Raw genomic sequence first — 20,930 nt, 5'->3', positions numbered from 1 at the left:
ATTCTTGGATTTGCAGTCAATATAAATGAATGTGGATATTACACTTTGGTTGGACTCAAAAAGGAGTAAGATTTGTTTCTAAATTGACATCTAATTGCTGGAAAAATTACTCACTGAGCAATTCCTGTACACATTTGCACAGACCGATAACTACCAAGAGTATTTAGTTTCGAGTAAGCAAGCAATTCTACACATCAAAACATGTCAATTAGAAAGAGCAAAAACATAATTTGAAATGGAAAACATTTAAACTGTGTGGTTGTGCGCAAAATAAAGTAGTTGCAATCAAAGATGACCTTCCTACAACTCTGTTTAAGGCTACTTCACACGAGAAGTGGAATCAGTCGGAATGCCGTCAGAATTGACTATTCTTTGTATTATAATATCACCGGGTAAACTATTCGTAGTGCATTCTAGAAATTCTCACTGTGTTTAAGATATTTATGCCTGTTCTGCTGGCCGTCTAGAATGTTTTATCATGCTCAAAATTTCAAGGTGCATTATGAAATGGAGAAATATCGAACGACATTATAAAGTGTATTCTAACTGCAGTATGGCTGCAATAATATTATTCTACAGCATTCCAACACTACTTGAAACATTCTAATCTCATTTGATGGAGAATGGCAAGCTACTTCAAGTCCTATCAGGATAATTTGTTAATGGCCAAAAGAAATTATATCTGGAATGCAGTGAGAATGTCTAGAATGCATGCGCAAGTCTACAGCAACATATACATGTACAATGTACGGTAACCCAAGAATATTCAACGAATAGTTATTCTGACGGCATTTCAGCTTATTGAACCTTCTCATGTGAAGGGGAATGTATTAAAAGTCCATTTAGAATTCCCCCCCAAATGTGGCACGAAGTTTGCAAATGTTTCCGCTTGATTCCCGCTAATTCAGTTTCAGTGTGAAGGCCCTTTGACATACAAATGCTCACCTTGGCTCCTGGCAGGTTTGTTGTTAGTCCTTCAACCTCTCGCAGAAAGTCTTTAGCCTGAGAAACTCCATCTCTTCCTCGGGAGATCGTCTGGTACAAGACAAATTAAAATTTACATTTTGTATAATCAGGTTAAACTAAGGACTTCAAGGCCACAATATAAGGTCACAACTTTAAGTACGTCTTGTTGGCAAAATCGTACCAAATGCCCCTGCTATCCCAAAACTAGCTGCTAGGGGGCCCAAACTTATGTCACTTCTCCCTGAGCATAACTGTAGCTATCTAACACCCCAAAAATTGTGACCATAGCTTGTTCAGAACAAGAGATGTTATGCTGCAGTACCATGGGTAGCTGCTATGAAGCTCAAAATCTAATCATTTCCAGTTTTCATCACACCCTACCAACACACCTAGTATGAAACCAATCCACTCAGCGCTATTTATTTGTTCAGCTGTTTACAAACAGCCAGAGCTGACCAACACACAAACGCTAGTGAAAATATCATCTACATGAATATTTCATAGAGGTTATCTTGAAAATGCTTCTATATAATATAATACTACGGTATTAGCATGAAAGTTCATCTGTGTCAACTTGGTAGAATACATCATAGAAAAAATTGGTAAACTTCACTTCCAACACTGAATTAACTATAGGGACTTAACCCTCTAAATTTTCGGTCAATCTTCGTCGACCTTGTTCACAGAATGACCCTTTCTGTCTCCAGCAATGATGTCAGGAACACACCACTTTTGCAGGAGGGGGTCATAAGTATCAGAAAGTCTATGTCGCCCCCCGTCTCTTTCTGATACTGATACTTTCCATAGTAATACTACGTTATGTTTGTTTTAGTATGTGTACGATTGTATGACTAACCTGAGAGAAGGGGTTGACTGAAGTTGGGTGGCAGTTGATGTAATACTCCAGTACAGCTGGGGGAAAGAGAGAATGATAATTAAAGGTTAATGACCCGCCCCGAGGTGTATATGGTGTCATAACGCCTGGTCCTTTGCTATAACCACCTAATAAAACCACAGAGTGAGCGAAGTATCTATTAGTAAGGTCTTTGGTACATAGAAAGATTACAGATTGCATTTTGAAACCAAAATTTCCACAGAAAATATTCGAAACATTGCAGTCTTTGGCTTTTTAGAACAACAAAATTCATTACCAATGTTAACAGATTAGGAGCCATCCCCCCTTGCAGTCAGTACTTATTCCCACCGCTCAGACATATGTTTCGCTCCTTTTGATTGGCCAAAGCCTGCATATCCCTTACTTTCTTTTGTGTGTATCGCTCCTTCTGATTGGTCAAAATGAATCGACAACGGTGCCAGTGTCAATTCATTCTGACCAATCAGAAGAGCAATACACACCGGCCTGGCCAGAATCTATGTGTGACGGCGTCATAAGAAACGTGGAACGGGGCCTTCTCATTGGTCCGCGGCTCCTGGCTATATGATAATTTCAGATACATCACATCATCATCAAACTGTTGGTAACTGGTTTGCTTGATCCAGAGGTTGAGATACAGTAGAAGACACTTAATTGCACGCCCAATTTGCCGGTGGATTTCGCTCAATTATCCGGATGGTGCAACAAAGTGTAGTTATTTCCTAATATAATGGGTGGAACGCACCACCATGGGATTCGGTACAATTAACAGAAGTGCGCGGTTATCCGTTGTGCAATTAATTGGCTTCTACTGAACCAAATTCCTGCCAGATTTTTTCATCCAACTTGAACTTATGAGGGGTTACAGTCCGTTGGCCGGAGGTGCCATGTTTGAAAGAATCACACGTCAAGCATGTAACAGAACCCACGTGCACAAATTCCTTTCTTCAACAAGTCAAGTCTTGTATAGCTTTCACTACATGTAATTTCTTACCATTCAATTCAAAACCTGGTGTGTTATACCTTGAGGTACAGGTTAAGCAATACAAACAAAACACAATATAACTCTTACCACAATGGTGCAAGTTAAAGATGAAGCAAATTTCAAACTTAAGCATTATGCATGTCCAACCTTTGGGAATAACTTCGTCTTTCACTTGATCTTTGATGTAAGCTGAGGGGCTCACGCAAAAGTCTCCTGCTCCCTATCAAATAGAAGAAAGAAAACACAATCATTATAATGTTATAACATAGTAGTTATAATGATTAACTGTGTCAAGCACTTGGGATCCTACCTTGTCACCTGCCACAATGGTGCAAGACAACATTAGCTCCTAACACCCTCCAGTTTAATTCCGAATAACAATTTGTAACATTTGCATTGCCAAGTATGGTAATTAATAGATTGCAATAATATTACATGTCTCCAGGAACAAAGCCAATTCTGAAGGATAATTTCCTTTGTTCCTAGAGACATCTAATTGCAATCTAGTAGTAATTACCTTTTAATATACCACATAGATATGCAAATCTTAATTAATTTGGTTAATCATTTTTTCAATGATTAAGGTTTGCCCAGAATTAAACTGGAAGTCCAAAAATACTAGCATCTAAGGTCCTTGGGAAAACTGCCTTGGCTGCTGAACAAATTCTTTACCAACCCTGGGTAAAAGTCTGGCTTCCAGGGTTACTGTAGTTTCAACTAATTCTTCAAGTGAACTCAAATTGACTTCCACTCAAGTTTATAACGTTCTTACTTCTTGTACTACTTTTGTTCCTTAAAACATGTTATTCCTTACCACAGAGATGAAAATTTAGTACTGGAAAAAAAAATGAAAACATTGTTATGGGTGATGAAGTTTAGGTAACATTCCCTACTCTGACTAGAAGTAATCTCCAAGCAGATCCTCTGGTACCAAATAAGATAAAAGCCTGCCAAGGAGTATAGGTGGCTTCATTCCTCTGCCAGCTTTTGATACTGTCTTAATACCGTAGGATCTGCTTGGAGATTATTCTTCAGTTCAGTTCAGTCGAGGACATCATCAGATGCCAACACGGGAAGCATGCTGGACCCTCCCTTTACTCTTAGACTAGAAGAACATTCCTCTCTTAGATGTTAAGCTCTGTTTTTCTTATATTCAACATCCATATTTGAATATTTGACCTTTCTGTGTCACAGGTGGTCCTATAACAACATAATTGCCCAATTATAGCCAGCTGAGCTGAAAATTCTGGCCGACATAATGACCACAATCATGAATATCAAATGACCCATATTCTGTAAATATATAACCCTGAAAACCTTAGATAAAGATGGTCAACCCCCCAGATCTGTAACTACCTTTAATACAGGTATTAAAGGATCAGGGGTCCACAATGTCTCAACCTTTATACAGTTATACAAGGTAAGATCATAGTGTCAGCACGCAGGACAGTACTTATAGCTGGCGACTTGTTACCATCTTTATTGCAAATAAACATGTCAGCACAATACTATAGGGGTGGGTACCGGTCAGGGTTGTAGCCAGCCTGAAGTCATTTTCCATCCCCTCGATTTTGAATCCTATCGAGTGCCCATGGCATGAGACGTTGAGCTGAAAGGGCAATGTTCCTATAGGGGAAGTCAGGGGCATTCTCCCCCGGAAAATTAATCTAGACCCTCTGGAACACTATTTTCTGCATTTTGAGGTGTAAATTTTGCTGGTAGACTTAGCTGGTAGACTTAGCTGTTCAATGGCATCTGTTTTGGTGAAAAATTACACAAATATACAAAAGAGACACATACAAGCAGACAGACACGTATACACACAGTGTACACACACATGCACGCACACACACACATGCATGTACACACACAGACACAATTGCACGCGCGCACACACGCACGCATGCACACACGCACACACACGCACACACACACACACAAACACACACACAGATACTGTTTATACACCAAAAGCAATACCCCCATTTTCAATTTGGTAAATAGAACAGTGTAACAGTTAACAGTTACAACATCTTCAAACAATCCATTTCTTTCATATATAAAAGAAACGCGATTGAACAAACTTTAAGGGAAAAAACAAAGTAAGCCCTACAGGCTTTAATTTCCGGTATCAGTTCAAACAGTGATTATAACAAAATACAGGAAATGTACAGGATCAGCCTTTCAGCATTATGTATGATGAAATTATATCCTTTTATCACATGAAAAGGACTTTCATACTTCTACCAAAAAGGTAAAGGCTTTGCAAAGCAAAGACGATAGTTGATTAAATTAAAGATTCATACATAAAAGTCCTGCAGACAGTTATTGATATCCAACTGGGCCAGGAAATGCGTTTTCAAAGGAGGCTACTCTCACAAATAGAACTGTTATGAAAACTTACATAAGAAACCTATATATTCAGTAAATTAAGGAGACAAGTAAAATTTAGGTCAATTTTTTTGTTCCAGCATTTATTGCAATTTTTCTACCTGAAATTTGAGAAATCTTTCTCAAAATACCCACTAGTCTATCTACTGTAAAATTAATTCAATGCAGAAATTTTCGCGGTTTTTGCAGTGGCCATTTCACCGCAAATTTAAAACCAGTCCACAAACATTTTTCCATGGCAGCAAGAGGCTACAGTGCATGATGCTACCGCAAACTTAAAACCACCGCGAAAAGTCCTTTTTCTCACTACCGCGAAATCAAATCCCTGCAAACTTAGATTCATTTACAGTATTAGAAAACAAGTTAGTAGAAATACAACATAATTCACACACATATATACCCCCCTCCCGAACAGGTCTAGATTAACTGTTTAACACCAGGTATATCGATTGACCCAAATCGGAAGATATACACAGCAGGAGTTCTAGGCCTGGGACATGTATAGTCAAACCTGTCTATAACGGCCACTCAGACCCCGTTCACATGGGAAAAAAGCAAGTGAATTAAACGAGGAATCCGATTAAAATGACCAATCCAAAGCCATGTGAACAGAACTAATCCGATTGGATTGCCCATTGTGGATTGGATTGGATTGCAATCCACCTCAGGAGGTGGATTCAGCGCGCGCAATCCGATTGGCGCACAATCCGATTGACCAGAATCGCCCATGTGAACACAATTGGATTGGATTCGGGCTTGTTTCATGGTTTTTACGTCATACATACGGGTACAGTGGACATTAGACATACAACCATACCTACAACATGGCAAAAAAAGTATGATACACGGATTAGAAAAGTTTATGGGCAAGTTTGCTTGCAAAATCATCTTACCGCTATGGTTAACAACCGGACGCTGCAAGATTCGCCGGAACATGTGCACCGGTTCTTTCCAAAAATCGGCAGTGTGGCAGAAGACCAACTGGTTCATTTTGGCAATATTGACCATGAAAATAACATGTATGGTTTCGTTTCTCTCCTGTTGTTGGAGTCAATGTCCCAACACCACTAAAAAGGCAAATATTCTACGAGAAAAACAGTCGGAAGCGTGTCTAAACAGAAACCGACCTTGGATCAGTTCACTGCATGCAAGCATGGGCGAGCAGTTTTTTAAACGAAACACAGACTTTTATTTCAGATAAATACGTGACGAAGTCAAATGTTTTGGTAGCAGTTTGCCTTATTTATGCAACTTCAGATCTAGAGTGCAACAGATACATTTTATATAGTTAAATGTAGAGTATAATCACACCGCGCGTAACATTTCCACCCCCAGTCTAATAGACTATCCCAATGACCCCGTATGACCCAGAGGCCGCCACTTTCGTCAGTGTGTGTTGCGGACCATCGACGCGTCAAAATCTGACCAAAGCCGGCCGATTTCTCAACAGTTATAATCAATATCGATGTCGCTACATCCTTCAAAATTATGAGGTACATGTAGTCTGGCAACATTTTGGAAAAACTACGCGTGCCCGCGGTGGTCGTTGGAAACACGACGTGTGCCGCGGTAAAGAGTTTAATCCGATTGTGTGGTCGCGGTCGCAAGTTTGAGTTTAATCCGATTGTATAAAACTCATGTGAACACATTTTTTTTAATCCGATAGAAAATTTCAATCGGATTCCTTGTTTAACTCACTTGCAATTTTTTCATGTGAACAGGGTGTCAAAGGACTGGAGAAATGTGGCCACTATAGACAGGTGGCCACTGTAGAGAAAATGTTGATCAATTGACAAACTAGCAATAAGCTACATTTGATTTCAGCACCCACTTAATATCTTTCTCACCAAGTAACATTGTTTCGATTGACTCAGAATTCAACTTACCCTGCCAAGTCAAATCTATCCAAAATGATTGATATTGCCCTGTGGAATGTTGGTAAATTCTCCGACAAAGACTTGTACTCTAACGTTCAAGGCATGCACACCTTCTGCTACTGCCAAAATGACCCCGTCTGGAACTCCAAATCCTTGCAAACTACGATTTTAAACCCAGTGCAGGGTGACATGCGGCCGCTGTATGGTCGCAATTGGCCGTGTTTCTGTATCTACAGGAACGGAAATCGTGTGGCCACAGCCGCGTTGGACAGGTGGTCGCTACAGACAATGGTCAATGGAAAAAATCCAAGGGACCGACAAAAAGTGACCGCAATGACCAGGTGGTCGCTATGCAAAGGTGGTCGCTAATACAGGTTTGACTGTATCAAAATTAACGGACAACATTTCAAGGTCCCACCACCGACACCAGGAATGAAAAAAGAAAATTGGGAATTATGATTCATAAAGGACAAATTACAATGAAACACGAACCATCACTAATATGATTTGAAGTTTTCTAGTCAAACACTCAGACATAAGGGTACTGCCCCCAGATATCCACGCATGTGCGTCCACTTCTATGAGACACGAAAAACACGTCTTCTTCTATAATTGGACCTTCAGGACTTCCTGTACAGTATCCTCAGGACAGCTGCCAATCTCCTCTTATCAAATAGGGACAGATTTTCAACACATAATTACCCTCAGGAAAGAAAACACACAACAAGGGACGCAGGGATCTAACAAGGAAAAAACTCAAAGGTTGGACAATTACTGTAAATGCAGAAATGTTCGCGGTGGATTAATGTTCGTGTTTTTTGTGGTGACCACTTCACCGCGAACTTAAAACCACCGCGAACATTGTTCTATAATTATAGTATTAGACTGCAGTCTATGGTTAGACTGCAGTCTATGGTGTTACCGCGAAATTAAATCCACCGCGAAAAGTCCTTTTTCCCGCTACCGCGAAATTAAATCCCCGCGAACTTAAATGCATTTACAGTACTAACTACAAGACAAATCTGAGTGGTAAAATTCTAGGAGACCACCATTTTTCTTCTTGATGTTTTTGTTAAGAATGTAGCAATTCATCTATACCTATGCCCAAGAATAGAAATGTACATTGTACATTGTGTGTATGAGGGGCCCAAATGGTCTAGTCTTTTAATGAGTGTTACAATAGGGATCTTGTTAAGTTTCTATTTAAGTCCATCATTACAACAAATGCTGCCATGGTGGTCTCATAGCATGGTACTTACAGTTACTGTACTAATAGAACTGGCACTAAATATATTGTCAATTTATGTCATAAATGTCATATGTCATATATGCCACAATAAGGTTTCGATACAGGTGTTACGAACCAGCTGATGAGATGCCGTATCAAAAAGGCTTCGAGTTTAGTAGTACTGTAAACGTATTTAAGTTAGCGGGGATTTAATTTCACGGTACGAGAAAAGGGACTTTTCGCAGTGGATTTAATTTCGTGGTAGCACCATGTACTGTACATGTAGTCTCTTACTGCCATGTAAAAATGTTTGCAGTGGTTTTAATTTTGCAGTGAAGTGTCCACCGCGAGAACCGCAAACATTACACCACTACGAAAGTTTCTACATTTACAGTACATGTATATCACACAAGCTTCCATCAAACAATTTGAACGTAGTCCGCGCACGCAGAGTGCAATGCTGTTGAAATTTTAAGATACTGCTCAAAAATTGATAATAATAAAAAAGTATGCTTTTGACTCATTACCATAGATTCCCATGCTTTTGAAAATTTGAGAGGCAAATTTTTGAGAGATTGCATAACATCAATCCTTTGCCCAACTTAAAACTACATGTAAAGGTTTGTGATAATTACATTTCCTACAAAGTTTTAACAATCTCTTACTTCTGCACCTTAAATCTAATTTTGGTTCCATACTGGACCACAGAGGCATAATTATGTGTCTGCTCATTTGCTGTATGGAGATATTTTCCTTTCCAGTGCTTCTTGTTATGGGCACAAGTCTTAACCAAATGAAAGCAGATTTTCAAGGGATTTATATGCTTGAAAATTTGTTGCAGGCAACATGTTCCTATCCACAAGAGGCCTAAGGAGCTAGCCCTATTATATACAATGAATTGCACTGTAATTTTTCAAGTAGCTTGGAGTCCCAATTTTCAACGTTATACAAGATACTTGTTAAGGCTACCAGTTCAAACTGCTTTTTCTGCACTTAAGACATTCTATGTGAAGCAAGAAATGAAGGATATTATACGTTACTGCCAAATAATTCTAGTTTTGTAATTTCTGGTCCAATCTACATTATATACATTATTAATTCTTGCTCATTTTGTCTAGTATGCATTTTCCCACTGGCTCTTAAAAGACAACAGACAAGCATAAGCAGTTAAAAACAGGAAATGAAATAACCTACATCAATGAAATCTGGGACCTTAAAAAAGGACCTTTGACCTTACTTCCTGTCTGTGTCCCAATGTACCTAGCATGCATGTGGGTGTGAGTGAATCGTTTTAACCTCAAGTTCAAACTCAACTTCTGGGTTACACTATTTCCCCTTCACTTCCTTCCACTCTTTTGTATTTAAATTACTAAGGACACACAGACACACAAGCAACAGACACATCAAAAATCACACACACACACACACACACACACACAAACACAAACACACACACACACACACACACACACACACACACACACACACACACACACCAAAAACTATAACTCCATTTGTCATGGAGGTACAAAACAAGAAATAAAAAATATACCTCCATACACGAAGGTAACAAAACTTACCACACCAGCCGCTAAGTACACTGCACCACCTCCAAAGCAGACAAACAGGCACAGGAAGGCCAGACATGTCATACTGCAATATGAAAAAAAAAATTAAGAAGATGAATGCAAATTATCATTTTTGCACAAAGTTTGGTAGCTTGCTTTCTTCGGTATGTATTCTTTCTCAGAAATGTAAGCTTATATCTTACTAATACAAGGTGAAGGTTTCAGAAAAAAAGTTGGTAATGTCAAGCTCATTCTAACAAAACCAGATGATGTGTGGGTGAAATGATTTCTAAATATACAATGTAAGTACGTCATACAATGTGCGTGTATGACACGAAAATCAATCGACCAAAGATTAAATGTTTAATGTATCCGTGTGGTATTCTCTCCCTAATTGTGGCAAGTCTACGAAAACCTCGCATTCCGCACTGGTGTTCCAGTGCTGATTCAATTGTCTAAACGACTAAAAGTGCTGAAAAAGGAGGGTGAGGTTTTCGTAGTTTTGCCTAATTGTGTGATTTTTAGGGATTGGTGAATGTTATCAGATCTATCCGTTAAACATGACATCAGATAGATTTCAGGTGTAAAAAATCCATGACCCTCCCTAAATTCTAAAATCAGGCAACCTTCAAACTCTGGCATCAACAAATATTTGAACAAAGGCTGTGAAAAGGGGTTTGCAGACGTAGAGATGTGTAGACTTCACATTGTAAAAGAATGTGTACTTACAAAATGAGGAGACATCTGGATCCTCGTCCGACCCCACACAGAGCCACAAGTCCAACCACAATCTCCAACACAAGTAGGAGGACTGTCCCCATGAACCTATATGGAGCAACACAAGAGTACTGTGTCTTAACATCAAGGGGAAACATACAGTAGATAATGCTAGTTCACCTTTATCCGTGGGGTGACCTTTATCCGTTGCCTTTAAAAACAGCACATTTAGGAGTATTAAGTCTGCTGGCAGTGGTTTCAAATTTGCAATATTGTCAAAATGTTCCGATTTAAAACCATGTGCACCGTCCGTCGACTTCATATCCCTAAATGTGTTTTTTTCTTACAAACAACGAATAAAGGTTACCCTCGGATAAAGGTGAACCAGGGTTACAGTTTAGAGTAGAGTAGAGTAGAGGTCCTTCGGTTGGGTAGGAGTTCGCACTCCATGGAACCGCTCCTGATCAACTGCTTCTTCCTCTCTGCAATCAGCTGACTGTGATGTTTGGTTTGTGGGGATTATCCAAGGCCCTGTAGTTGTACACTACTGGGTGGTTCTCCATCAGTCTGTCAAGTCTTATCTTAAAACTGTTTACTGACGGTGCTGTTACCACCTCCTCTGTCAACCCATTCCACCAAGGTACCACTCTACTACTGAAGAAAGCCTGTCTTCTGCTGTTGTTTGATGCACATCTTGTTAGGCGTAGACTGTGACCCCTAGTTCTGCTGTCCCTTATTTTTTCTGTTAAGCAAGGCTTTGTGTCATACAGTCCATGCACATATTTGTACGTATTGATGAGGTCTCCCCTCAGCCGTCGATACAGTAGTGTTGGCAATTTCAAGGCTCGGAGTCTTTCTTCATATGATAGGTCCTTCAGACCGGGAACCCTTTTCGTCGCTCTCCTTTGCACATTTTCTAAGAGGTCAGTCAATCTCCACGTACTCGGGGACCATATCGGGCCACCATACTCAATGTGGGGTCTTATTAGTGACTTATATAACAGAGTGAAGATTTCCTTATCCACATGGTGGAATGTTCGCCACATGATACCCGCCATTTGATTGGCCTTTGATGCAATGGATAAGATGTGATTTTCAAACATCAAGTCTTGATCTATAGTAATTCCCAGATCTTTTTCCTCTTTGTTGAAGGTCAGGTTCACCTTCGCCGCAGACTGGTCAATCATGTGGTATGTAAACTCTGGGTGCTTAGAGCCCACCCTCAGAACAATACATTTGCTGGGGTGGAACCTTAATTGCCACTTGTTTGCCCATTCTTGCAAGCTGTTAAGGTCTTTCTGTAGGTATTCACAGTCCTTGATGTTACATACACTTCGATAGACTTTCGTGTCGTCTGCAAAAAGTTTTGATTTGCTCTGTACTACTTCTGGCATGTCGTTGATGAAAATTGTAAATAGAACCGGACCGAGAACGCTACCCTGCGGTACTCCGCTAGTGACATTTGCCCAACTTGAGCATGCTCCGTTCACGCAAACTCGCTGCTTGCGTTCCGTCAGGAAAGACCTCACCCATTGGAGCAAGTTACCACATATCCCGTAGCTTTCGACCTTTCTCAGTAGTCTCTCAATTGGTACCGAGTCAAAAGCTTTTTGGAAATCGAGATATATTACGTCCACTGGCCAGCCTTGCTCAATCCAATTCGTCCAGTCATCAAGACATTCTAGTATTTGTGTCGTCGTGGATCTTTCCGGTAGGAAGCCGTGTTGGTTCTCTGTAAACAGACTGTGAGCTCGCAAATGATCTACGATCTCGTCTCTGATGATACTTTCCAGTATCTTTCCTGTTACTGATGTTAGGCTCACTGGTCTATAATTACTCGGTAGTTTTTTACTCCCTTTCTTGAATATTGGCGTGATATGCCCGACTTTCCAGTCATTCGGTAACCTCCCCTCTTCTAGTGACTTATTAAAAATAATGTACAGTGGCTTTGCCAGGATTTCTGCCAGTTCCTTCAGAATTCTCGGATGAATCCCGTCTGGACCCATGGTTTTATTCTGGTTTACCTCTTTCAGTCTCTTGCCAATGTCCTCCACTGACAGTTCAACCATAGACAGCAGTGCTTTCACATTTTGTTTTTTTGCTTGTGGTATGGTGCCAGTTCTTTCCTCAGTGAACGTGCTCACAAAGAATTTATTTAAAGTTTCTGCTTTTTCTCTGTCCGTTTTTGCAATTTCATTTCCATCATTTAGTTCTGGGATGCTCTCTCTTGTCTTGGATTTACTATTTACATATTTCCAAAACAGTTTTGGGTTGCCCTTAATGTTGTATGCCATTTCTTTCTCGTAGTTTTTTGCGGCTTTTCTGGCTGCCCAGCGAGCTTGGTTCCTTGCCTTTGTATAGCTTTTGTAATCTTTGTCTTTTTTTGATTCTTGATATTTCTTCCAAGCTTTTTGTTTTTTGTTCAGCTTACTTTTGAGGTCCCTGTTTCTCCATGGTAGACCTTCTTTCATTTTTAAAGTCGCTTTTGGTATGCATTTCTCTGTGGCGCCTTTTACCCTGTCAGCAAAAAGTAGCCAACTTTCTTCTACTGATTTGCCTAATAGGAGTTCCTCCCAGTCCGTATCAAGTTCTTGCGCCATCTGTTGATAGTCCCCCTTATTGTACTTGAAGTACTCTGGTCTAGTCTGAGACCTCTCAGCATAGCACTTATACACGAAAGACAGTACAACATGATCACTCTTCCCAATAGGTGGACTTGTCTTTATGTCATCAACCATGTGTCCTTCATTGGTGAATATCAGATCAAGTATGTTGCTTTCTTGACTCGGCCTATGCCTTGTAGGAAATGACACGTGTTGGAATAAATAGGCGTCTCTCGTGGCTTCGAGAAACTTATTCCCTTCTCTGTTGGCCGAGCGTGTCAACCCCTCGCCTTCTCTCCAGGCTATGTCTGGGTAGTTGAAATCTCCTAGAAGTAACACATGGGTATATTTCCCCCTGTTGCAATTCTTTAGCATATTGTACAGTTTCTCATTGTTTTCCACAGTTGAGTTAGGGCTTCTGTATATTGCCATGATTAGTAATTTATCATTCTGATGGAGCTTTACCTCTACCATAACTGCCTCCATAGCTCTAACTTCCTCAGGCATGTCCGGTTCCCCAGCAACTAGGTTACTTCTGACATGTACTGCAACACCACGTACTCCATCCTTCATTGCATTTGTGTGCACCGTATAACCTGCTATTTGTAGATCTGCTGGTGACATTTTGAATCTTGAGTTTTTCGGGTTTGTTTCTGTTGTAACTATAACATCAGGTGCCTCATTATCTATCACCGCAAGGTATTCTGCTTTCTTGTTAGTTAGGCAGTCAATGTTGGTGTATAAGACTTTAATGTCTGACTTTTTTCTGCAGTTTGTTCCTTGGTTGATGTTTTCTGATTCTAAGCCTTTATCCTCCTTATTTGGAGGTTCCACGGAGGGCCCCTTACTCGGTACTTCCAGTAGCCCTCCGTTTCTTGGTTTTTTTCCAGATCTTTAGCCTCTTGTACTTTTTGTTTCAACAATTCTCTTTCTTCCTTGTTAAGGTCATCACATACGCTGATGTCTCTAAACATTTCATCTGCATGCTTTAGCTTCTTGAGTCTGATCATGATTCTCTTCTTGTCATCTTTGTTCTGTAGTACCACTTTTAGGGGTCTCGGTGTTGATTCATTCTTCTTCCCCAGCCGAACTGTGTTTCTAATGTCAATCTTACCCAGTTCTAGTGGTTCAGAGTTCTAGTGGTTCTAGAGGTTTACACATATATATATACAATGTACATTTACAGTTTTTGTAAATTTCTTGTTTAATTACTCATTGGCAGTTATTGTGAATTTCTTGCTAATCTTTATGATTCATTTTCCAATCAGACCAACTTTGGACCTGGGCCATACCAGCAACCTTCCCATTCTGCCAGTCTCCAGTTACACCATCTTCACCTCACATCTTATCTACAATATTCAAATAGCTATGGACACATAGCATGATAAACAAGATACAGACCCATTAAACATTCATTTTCATTGGTAAAAAAATATGTCTTTAGCCCACATTTACATTTTTCAGGGCATATGACCAAGCCTCAGTGAAAATTTTACCTTTTCCAATATTTCCAAGTGCCCACATGCCAACGTGCACACATGCACGCACGCACACACACACACACACACAAACACACAACCATTCATGCTATGTTTTGTGTTTTCAATATGGCCAGTATGTAAACATGGCGAGTATGTAAACATGTTAGCCTTGAACTTCCCCAAGGTAGCTATATGTATACAGAGTACAGAGAAAACATGTTTCACTGAACCTTCCAATTATGCCTGCCAATCAAACTTGCCAGGATCATTTGGTCCCACCAAATTATAGCTCTCTAGTATTGTTCCAGACAGTGTGATCTTGACATGGGATCACGATGACAGACACAAATTATACAATATTCTGGCAACCTGCAATTTTGCTAAGGAAGCCAAGAAATCAAAGATTTCACCCCTAGTAAAATGATTCAACAATCACATAATTATCATCAATAATTACCAAATTATACCTCTGGATCTTGCAGACGTAATTTGAAAACATGCATTACATAAAATGTATGTAATATATATTAGATAATGTTCCTATGCCTCCCATAAGGACTGACTAAGACCAGACTGAGTATACATGTAATGTATTATTAAGACAACGACTTCTTTTAAATCAATGTAAAACATGGGGAGTGTCTCATAAGGGAAATTTTTGTTGTTGAATGAAATACATATTAAATAAATGTGTCAGTCTTCATCACACATTTCCATCCATATCACAAAACATCCCATAAGTGCTTAATAAATAGTGATATTACTACATCAACATATATTATGTACCTGTAGTATTCATAGAACCTGGTGTCATCTGCTATCAACTGCAAATTCACACCTTCCTGGTCAAATGGAATGGTCCCCAACTCACTTACGAGTTTCTTCACCTAAAAATGGACACAAAATCTTCTGATTAACAATGCATCACCCTTTAGATGTTACACAGCAGTACTATACATACAGAGTAAAGCAGAAAAAGACTCTGATCCCAATCTTGATTTAATTTCACCTGGTGGATGAAAAATTATTTTGAGATTGTCATATGCATGCAGTGCAGACTATTTCAGCTAGATGGCGTTGCTAAATGGTCAAGGACAATGTCAATGTACAACTTCTTGCTACTGGTAAAAGCTGTAAAGATTCCAATACCATTCATGTGAGAGGCCTTAGAGTTAGACTCAAATGTTTACTTTGATCTTTCCTGTCATATCTTCTCTCATCAACTTTGCTACTGTAATACAATGTGCATTGTCATATTTGACAAATAGAACACAAAGATAACACTATGATAACAACTGTACTAAATTGTGCTTCCAGCGGCCCTACAGTTAGTTGCAGTACATAGAAGGGGAGGGGGTCATTAACCCCAGCCAGAAAAAAATCGCGTAAACACAGGCTATGACAACAATGATGACAGCAAAATTGGAAAAAATGGGCCTATATTGCGTTCTATCAGGCCCAATCTATACACAGTTTTTACCGATATCTGTGGATGTGTCGGGAGGGATCTGAAACGTTGGCCGCGGGACACCCGTGGCGCTTGCAGTCATAAACAGCTATATAGCCTAATGAGCCCGCGTTGTATGCTAATGAGCCTTCCCAAAGTCGGGACACATCTACACGCGCGCGGAAGCTGTCGGGGACCCCTGCTAAGCTATCGGGGACCACTGCTAAGCTATCGTACGAATGGTCCAGACCTTTCGGGAGAAATTTTCCCGATATCTTTATGGCGATATTGCAGTTCCATCTAGACGCTGAAAAAAAGCTGTCGGCGAGAGGTTGTTGGCTTGCCGATATCGGGAAAAACCGTGTCTAGATCGTGCCTAAGTCACAGCTGGTATCACAGACTCACCTCTGCAATAGTGTCGTTAATGATTTTTTCAGCACCAGGGATTTCAGTCACAAGATCTCTGAGTCGATCCAGTGGTGACATCATATCTGTAAGACCGCTGTTCATAACATTGACCTGTTCAAAAGAGGAAAAAAAAACGTAAAGAACAAGAATCAGAAACTTACTGTACTGGTATTCTTTTTACTTCTGTTAGGCCATGTTAGCTTGATTGTAAAAATTTATATGAATGACATCTGTGGATAAATCTTTGTCCGTTTCCAAGAAAAAAAATTAAAAGCCTTTAACCAAACTGTTAATTGTACAAAGCAGCTGCATTAATGAGAAAATATATGCTGTAAATTCCAAAGGAAATGCCAAAATCAATTCAAAGGTGAAAAAAGAAAATGCATGAAGCATTATTTGGTATATCATACTTTCACTTGCTACTTTTATTTATTTGTCACTTGTTCAATCTTTCTGATCAGTTATAGTTATAATTAGATTTTAAAATTGATTTTTACCATTTTAATTACTTGCATCAGTTTTGGGGTCCCTAGATCATAAAGGGTGTCATGCACATCAGGGCTCGAAATACTGGGTGCATGTGCACTCAGGTGCACCCAAAATTGGAGATGTGCACCCAATCTTTTTCTGTGGGTGCACAGGGTGCACCCAAATATTTTCTTAGGTTTGTGTATGTACAGATATCAAAGTATACTAGTATACATCATATTCTTGACATATAACAGTTAGAAAGATATAATAAAAATGTCTATCATGGTATTTGTTTAAGAATTTGATAGCTTGTAACTTAGTTTTATTACTAGGTTATTACTTCAATTTATTAAATAAGTGGTGCACCCAAAAATTTTTTGGTGCACCCAATTTCTTAAACTGGGTGCACCAGTGCACCTAATCCCAAAAATCAATTTCGAGCCCTGACATAATTGAAATGACAACATCATGCTTTAACGTCTTTATTTCAAGATAGAGAATCTTCAGTTGTGATTTTACATTTTGTTACAACTTTAAAACAATTGATTTTTCCAATCGGATCAATGAATAATCAATCAAACGGTGTATCATTCTGTTAGCATGTGACTTGTTTTTTAACAAACAGTTCATTTCAAAGTCCACACATCTTGTCCATTGTTCCCTCTTGTTCAGTACACTACTAGTAGTGACTTTTGCCCTTCATAACTACATATTGGGACATCTTTGCACATCACATGCCTCTCTGACTAACATTCAGTCACAATATGTACCGTGGGCAATACCAAGTATTCTAGATGTTTGTAACACTTATATACTATATCTAAAATAGGCTAAGATACATGATAATTTACCCATATATGGGCCTTAAATCTATGTTGTTGTTTGGATTATGGTTCTGCAGCTGGGGCTTAGTTTCAATAGTTTGATTCAAACGATTAGAACTCGCTTGTATGTGCCGCTGTCCAAAACTGTTCTCAAACCAAACTGGCAAACTTTTAACCTTATGGGGAAGGGCGAGTTATAGCCCTTGACAGCAGAGTTTGCATTACACAGACCTTCAAACTTTTCCTTTGTCCAGTTCTTCTATTTAAAATGACAAATAAAGTTGTTGTCGCAATGTAAATTAATGTCATGTCTCTTGTTCTTGGCAAAAACTTAAGTTTCGGATCACTCAGATATAAGATAAAGAATTCTGTGTCACTCGTCATTGCTCCAGGTTTCTAATAGTAAAAGTCTAGGGTTGGCAAGTTTTGGCTTTCGTTGATCGAAACACATTATTAGGCCTTCAAAATCACTTTTTGTATTGTATATTTAAATGTCTGTGGCCACGATACCAGCCTCGCTGCCTAGTGTCCACAATGTATTGTTTTGTTTCAACTTGAATAGAGAAAGAAAGGAAGGAACGACCGACGGAGGGATGGAGGGAGGGAGGGAGGGAGAGAGAGAGAGAGAGAGAGAGAGAAAGAGAGAAAGAGAGAAAGAGAGAAAGAAAGAAAGAAAGAAAGAAAGAAAGAAAGAAAGAAAGAAAGAAAGAAAGAAAGAAAGAAAGAAAGAAAGAAAGAAAGAAAGAAAGAAAGAAAGAAAGAAAGAAAAAGAAAGAAAATAACTGTCAGGTTTAATGTGATTGTAGTCTCTTTTTCCAAATGTACATTTCCTGACCTGAGTTTCCACCCCCGTGATGGTCTTGTTGGCACTTTCTGTGGCAGTAGCAAAGTCATGGACACCTTGGTTTGCCTCCACGTTGCCATAGAGACCAATGGCCACACCCGTCCTGAAAAAAAATTCTAGTTAGTATCATGCAAAATATGTCTGATTATCAGTTTTCAAAGGAAACCATCATATGGTCACAATACCACAATGATCAACATCCCAGAAAACATCATTATTTCATCATCTATTGTACCCAAATTCCATTAAAAATTACTTTATCAAAAACTCAGTTCATTTCCATACTTAAAAGCTAAATGATAGATAGATGATTAAACATATTTGGTTGAATATAAGAAAAATGATCTTTCATATCAATTTCATATTTCTACACCAGATATTGCATAGGATACAATATAAGTCAAGGTTTGTGCCTATAAATAAAAGTTTACAAAAGAATGTTTAAGGTTTGTAATTTTAAAATTGTATGATTGTGCGCACGTGTGCATGTGTCACGATGTGTGTGTGTGCGTGTACAGCCAAAAATATCAATTTCATAGTTACCATATTCATGCCAGAATATTACATACGATTACAATATAAGTCAGGGTTTGTGCCTCATAAAAATTTACAAAAGAACACCTATTAAGTAAGATTTGTCATTTTAGAATTGTATGATTGCGTGCGTATGTGTGTGTGTATACACTTATATTAGCTTGAATGAACATTCTATGTTATAACCAGGGCTCTAGCCAGCGTCCGTTTTTCCGTCAATTGACAGAAATTTGCTGCGTGTGACGGAAAAAATTTAAAATGAATCCGTCAACCTTGACGGACAAAAATCTGATAAAAACTCCTTGGTGGAAGCAACAGGCCGCTTGGGGACGCCAGCCACAGCCGTAAAAGCCACATACTGTTTGTTTTGCTATTGTTATGATTGTTGACAATGTGTGTGGGCGCCCTTTCGCATACGATAATCTCATTAAAACCCGTTTTTCAAGGTCTCAGTTCAGTCTCTCTTTGACTCCTGGAATAGTGTTTTCGCGGCAATGGGAATTGGCTGACGGGAAAAAATTTCGAGCTGGCTAGAGCCCTGGTCATAACACATACGACAAAATCTAAATTGTAAAACAAAGAGTTAGATCTATACTCACAGTGCAATGAGGGACAGAATCCCAATGGTCCACCTCAGACAATACGCCGGATGTTTCCTCGCCGTGCCGTTGGAACAACATCTTGCACAAAAGTACACCAGGAAGAAGAACAGCGTCACTGTCAACCAGGCCGCAGGGACGGCTGCCCAGAACCCTAAAGCCTGGGAGAGATTGACCATCAGGGCTTGAAATACGTACTGGGTGCATTAATAATATAAGGCACTTTTTTTGTATCTAATATTAGCACTGGTTATTTTTGTGTAGGGTTGCATACAATATGGTATCACTATCACTATTCAGTTGACAACGTACTACAGAATAATCTTGACATTTAAGTGTCATTCAAAAAAGACTTTATTAAGTTACTTGTTTTAGAATTTTTAAAGACTTTTATTCAAAGTTCTACAATTGACTGAATTCCGTCACCAGTGGCGCGAAAATAGTGCATCCATAATTTCCCAAAAATAAATTTCGAGCTCTTGACCTTTTCCTACTTGTCGGAATTTACACTCAAAATTAATCTAGGTGAACTTTGCAACCTAACAAGTTACGTAACGTAAATTCACGATGCGATACAAAGAAGAAATAAAATCAATAGCTCAATCAAATATATAACACTGAAACAACTAATCATCAGCATTGTCATACGAAAGAATACTTCAAAAATGATCGATTTTCATGTAGACTTTTACCTCTTGGTAATCGGACTCCTCCGGTGAAAAAGTGTTGTTGATCTGAAGAAACTGAAGATTGTAGTGGGGAAAGCTGTTAAACCATTTCGCCAAAGTCGGGACAGTATAGTTCTTGGTCGCCATGTTTGCCTCCTCAAACAAGTCAAACTACCAAAAGATGTCAGTATTTCCCCTTTTTCCTCCAATTCGTGCAAAGTTTGGGAAGAGAAGCGAAACTTTGTTGCTTACGGCGCCATTTTGGGACATCATATGATGAGCCACGTGACCATTACTAATAGGTATATCTTACTTTCTACAGAGGGGTTCGCTTGAATTTTTATTAAAAATCAAACATAACTAACGTCACAAAATGAAACTACAGAATCAATAGTCAAATAAATATTGTCTATTTTGATAACAATTATACAGCGCATAAATTTTT

The 20,930-nt window shown here is 39.1% G+C and overlaps 1 protein-coding gene across 2 annotated transcripts in view; it reads right to left on the bottom strand.

Moving 5' to 3' along the window:
• LOC118428904 (protein tweety homolog 1-like) overlaps positions 1–20,780 on the bottom strand; it is a 60,187-nt gene extending 39,407 nt beyond the window's left edge. The window contains exons 1-10 of one of the 2 annotated variants that reach the window (XM_035839187.1): positions 20,510–20,780; positions 19,818–19,978; positions 18,676–18,787; positions 16,543–16,656; positions 15,477–15,577; positions 10,619–10,714; positions 9,902–9,974; positions 2,973–3,045; positions 1,823–1,878; positions 946–1,035 (exon numbers count right to left, since the gene is read on the bottom strand). In XM_035839187.1, coding sequence (XP_035695080.1) covers positions 946–1,035; positions 1,823–1,878; positions 2,973–3,045; positions 9,902–9,974; positions 10,619–10,714; positions 15,477–15,577; positions 16,543–16,656; positions 18,676–18,787; positions 19,818–19,978; positions 20,510–20,632 — 999 coding nt within the window. In that variant the 5' untranslated portion in view covers positions 20,633–20,780. The remainder of the gene's footprint in view (positions 1–945; positions 1,036–1,822; positions 1,879–2,972; positions 3,046–9,901; positions 9,975–10,618; positions 10,715–15,476; positions 15,578–16,542; positions 16,657–18,675; positions 18,788–19,817; positions 19,979–20,509) is intronic. The other variant, XM_035839188.1, reaches the window with a different exon arrangement.
• Positions 20,781–20,930: the final 150 nt, after the last annotated feature.

The sequence above is a fragment of the Branchiostoma floridae genome, chromosome 13 (genome assembly GCF_000003815.2).
Source record: "Branchiostoma floridae strain S238N-H82 chromosome 13, Bfl_VNyyK, whole genome shotgun sequence".
Taxonomy (NCBI): Eukaryota; Metazoa; Chordata; class Leptocardii; order Amphioxiformes; family Branchiostomatidae; genus Branchiostoma; species Branchiostoma floridae.
Note: the sequence above shows the minus strand (reverse complement) of the source record. Positions and strands in the feature narration are given on the sequence as shown.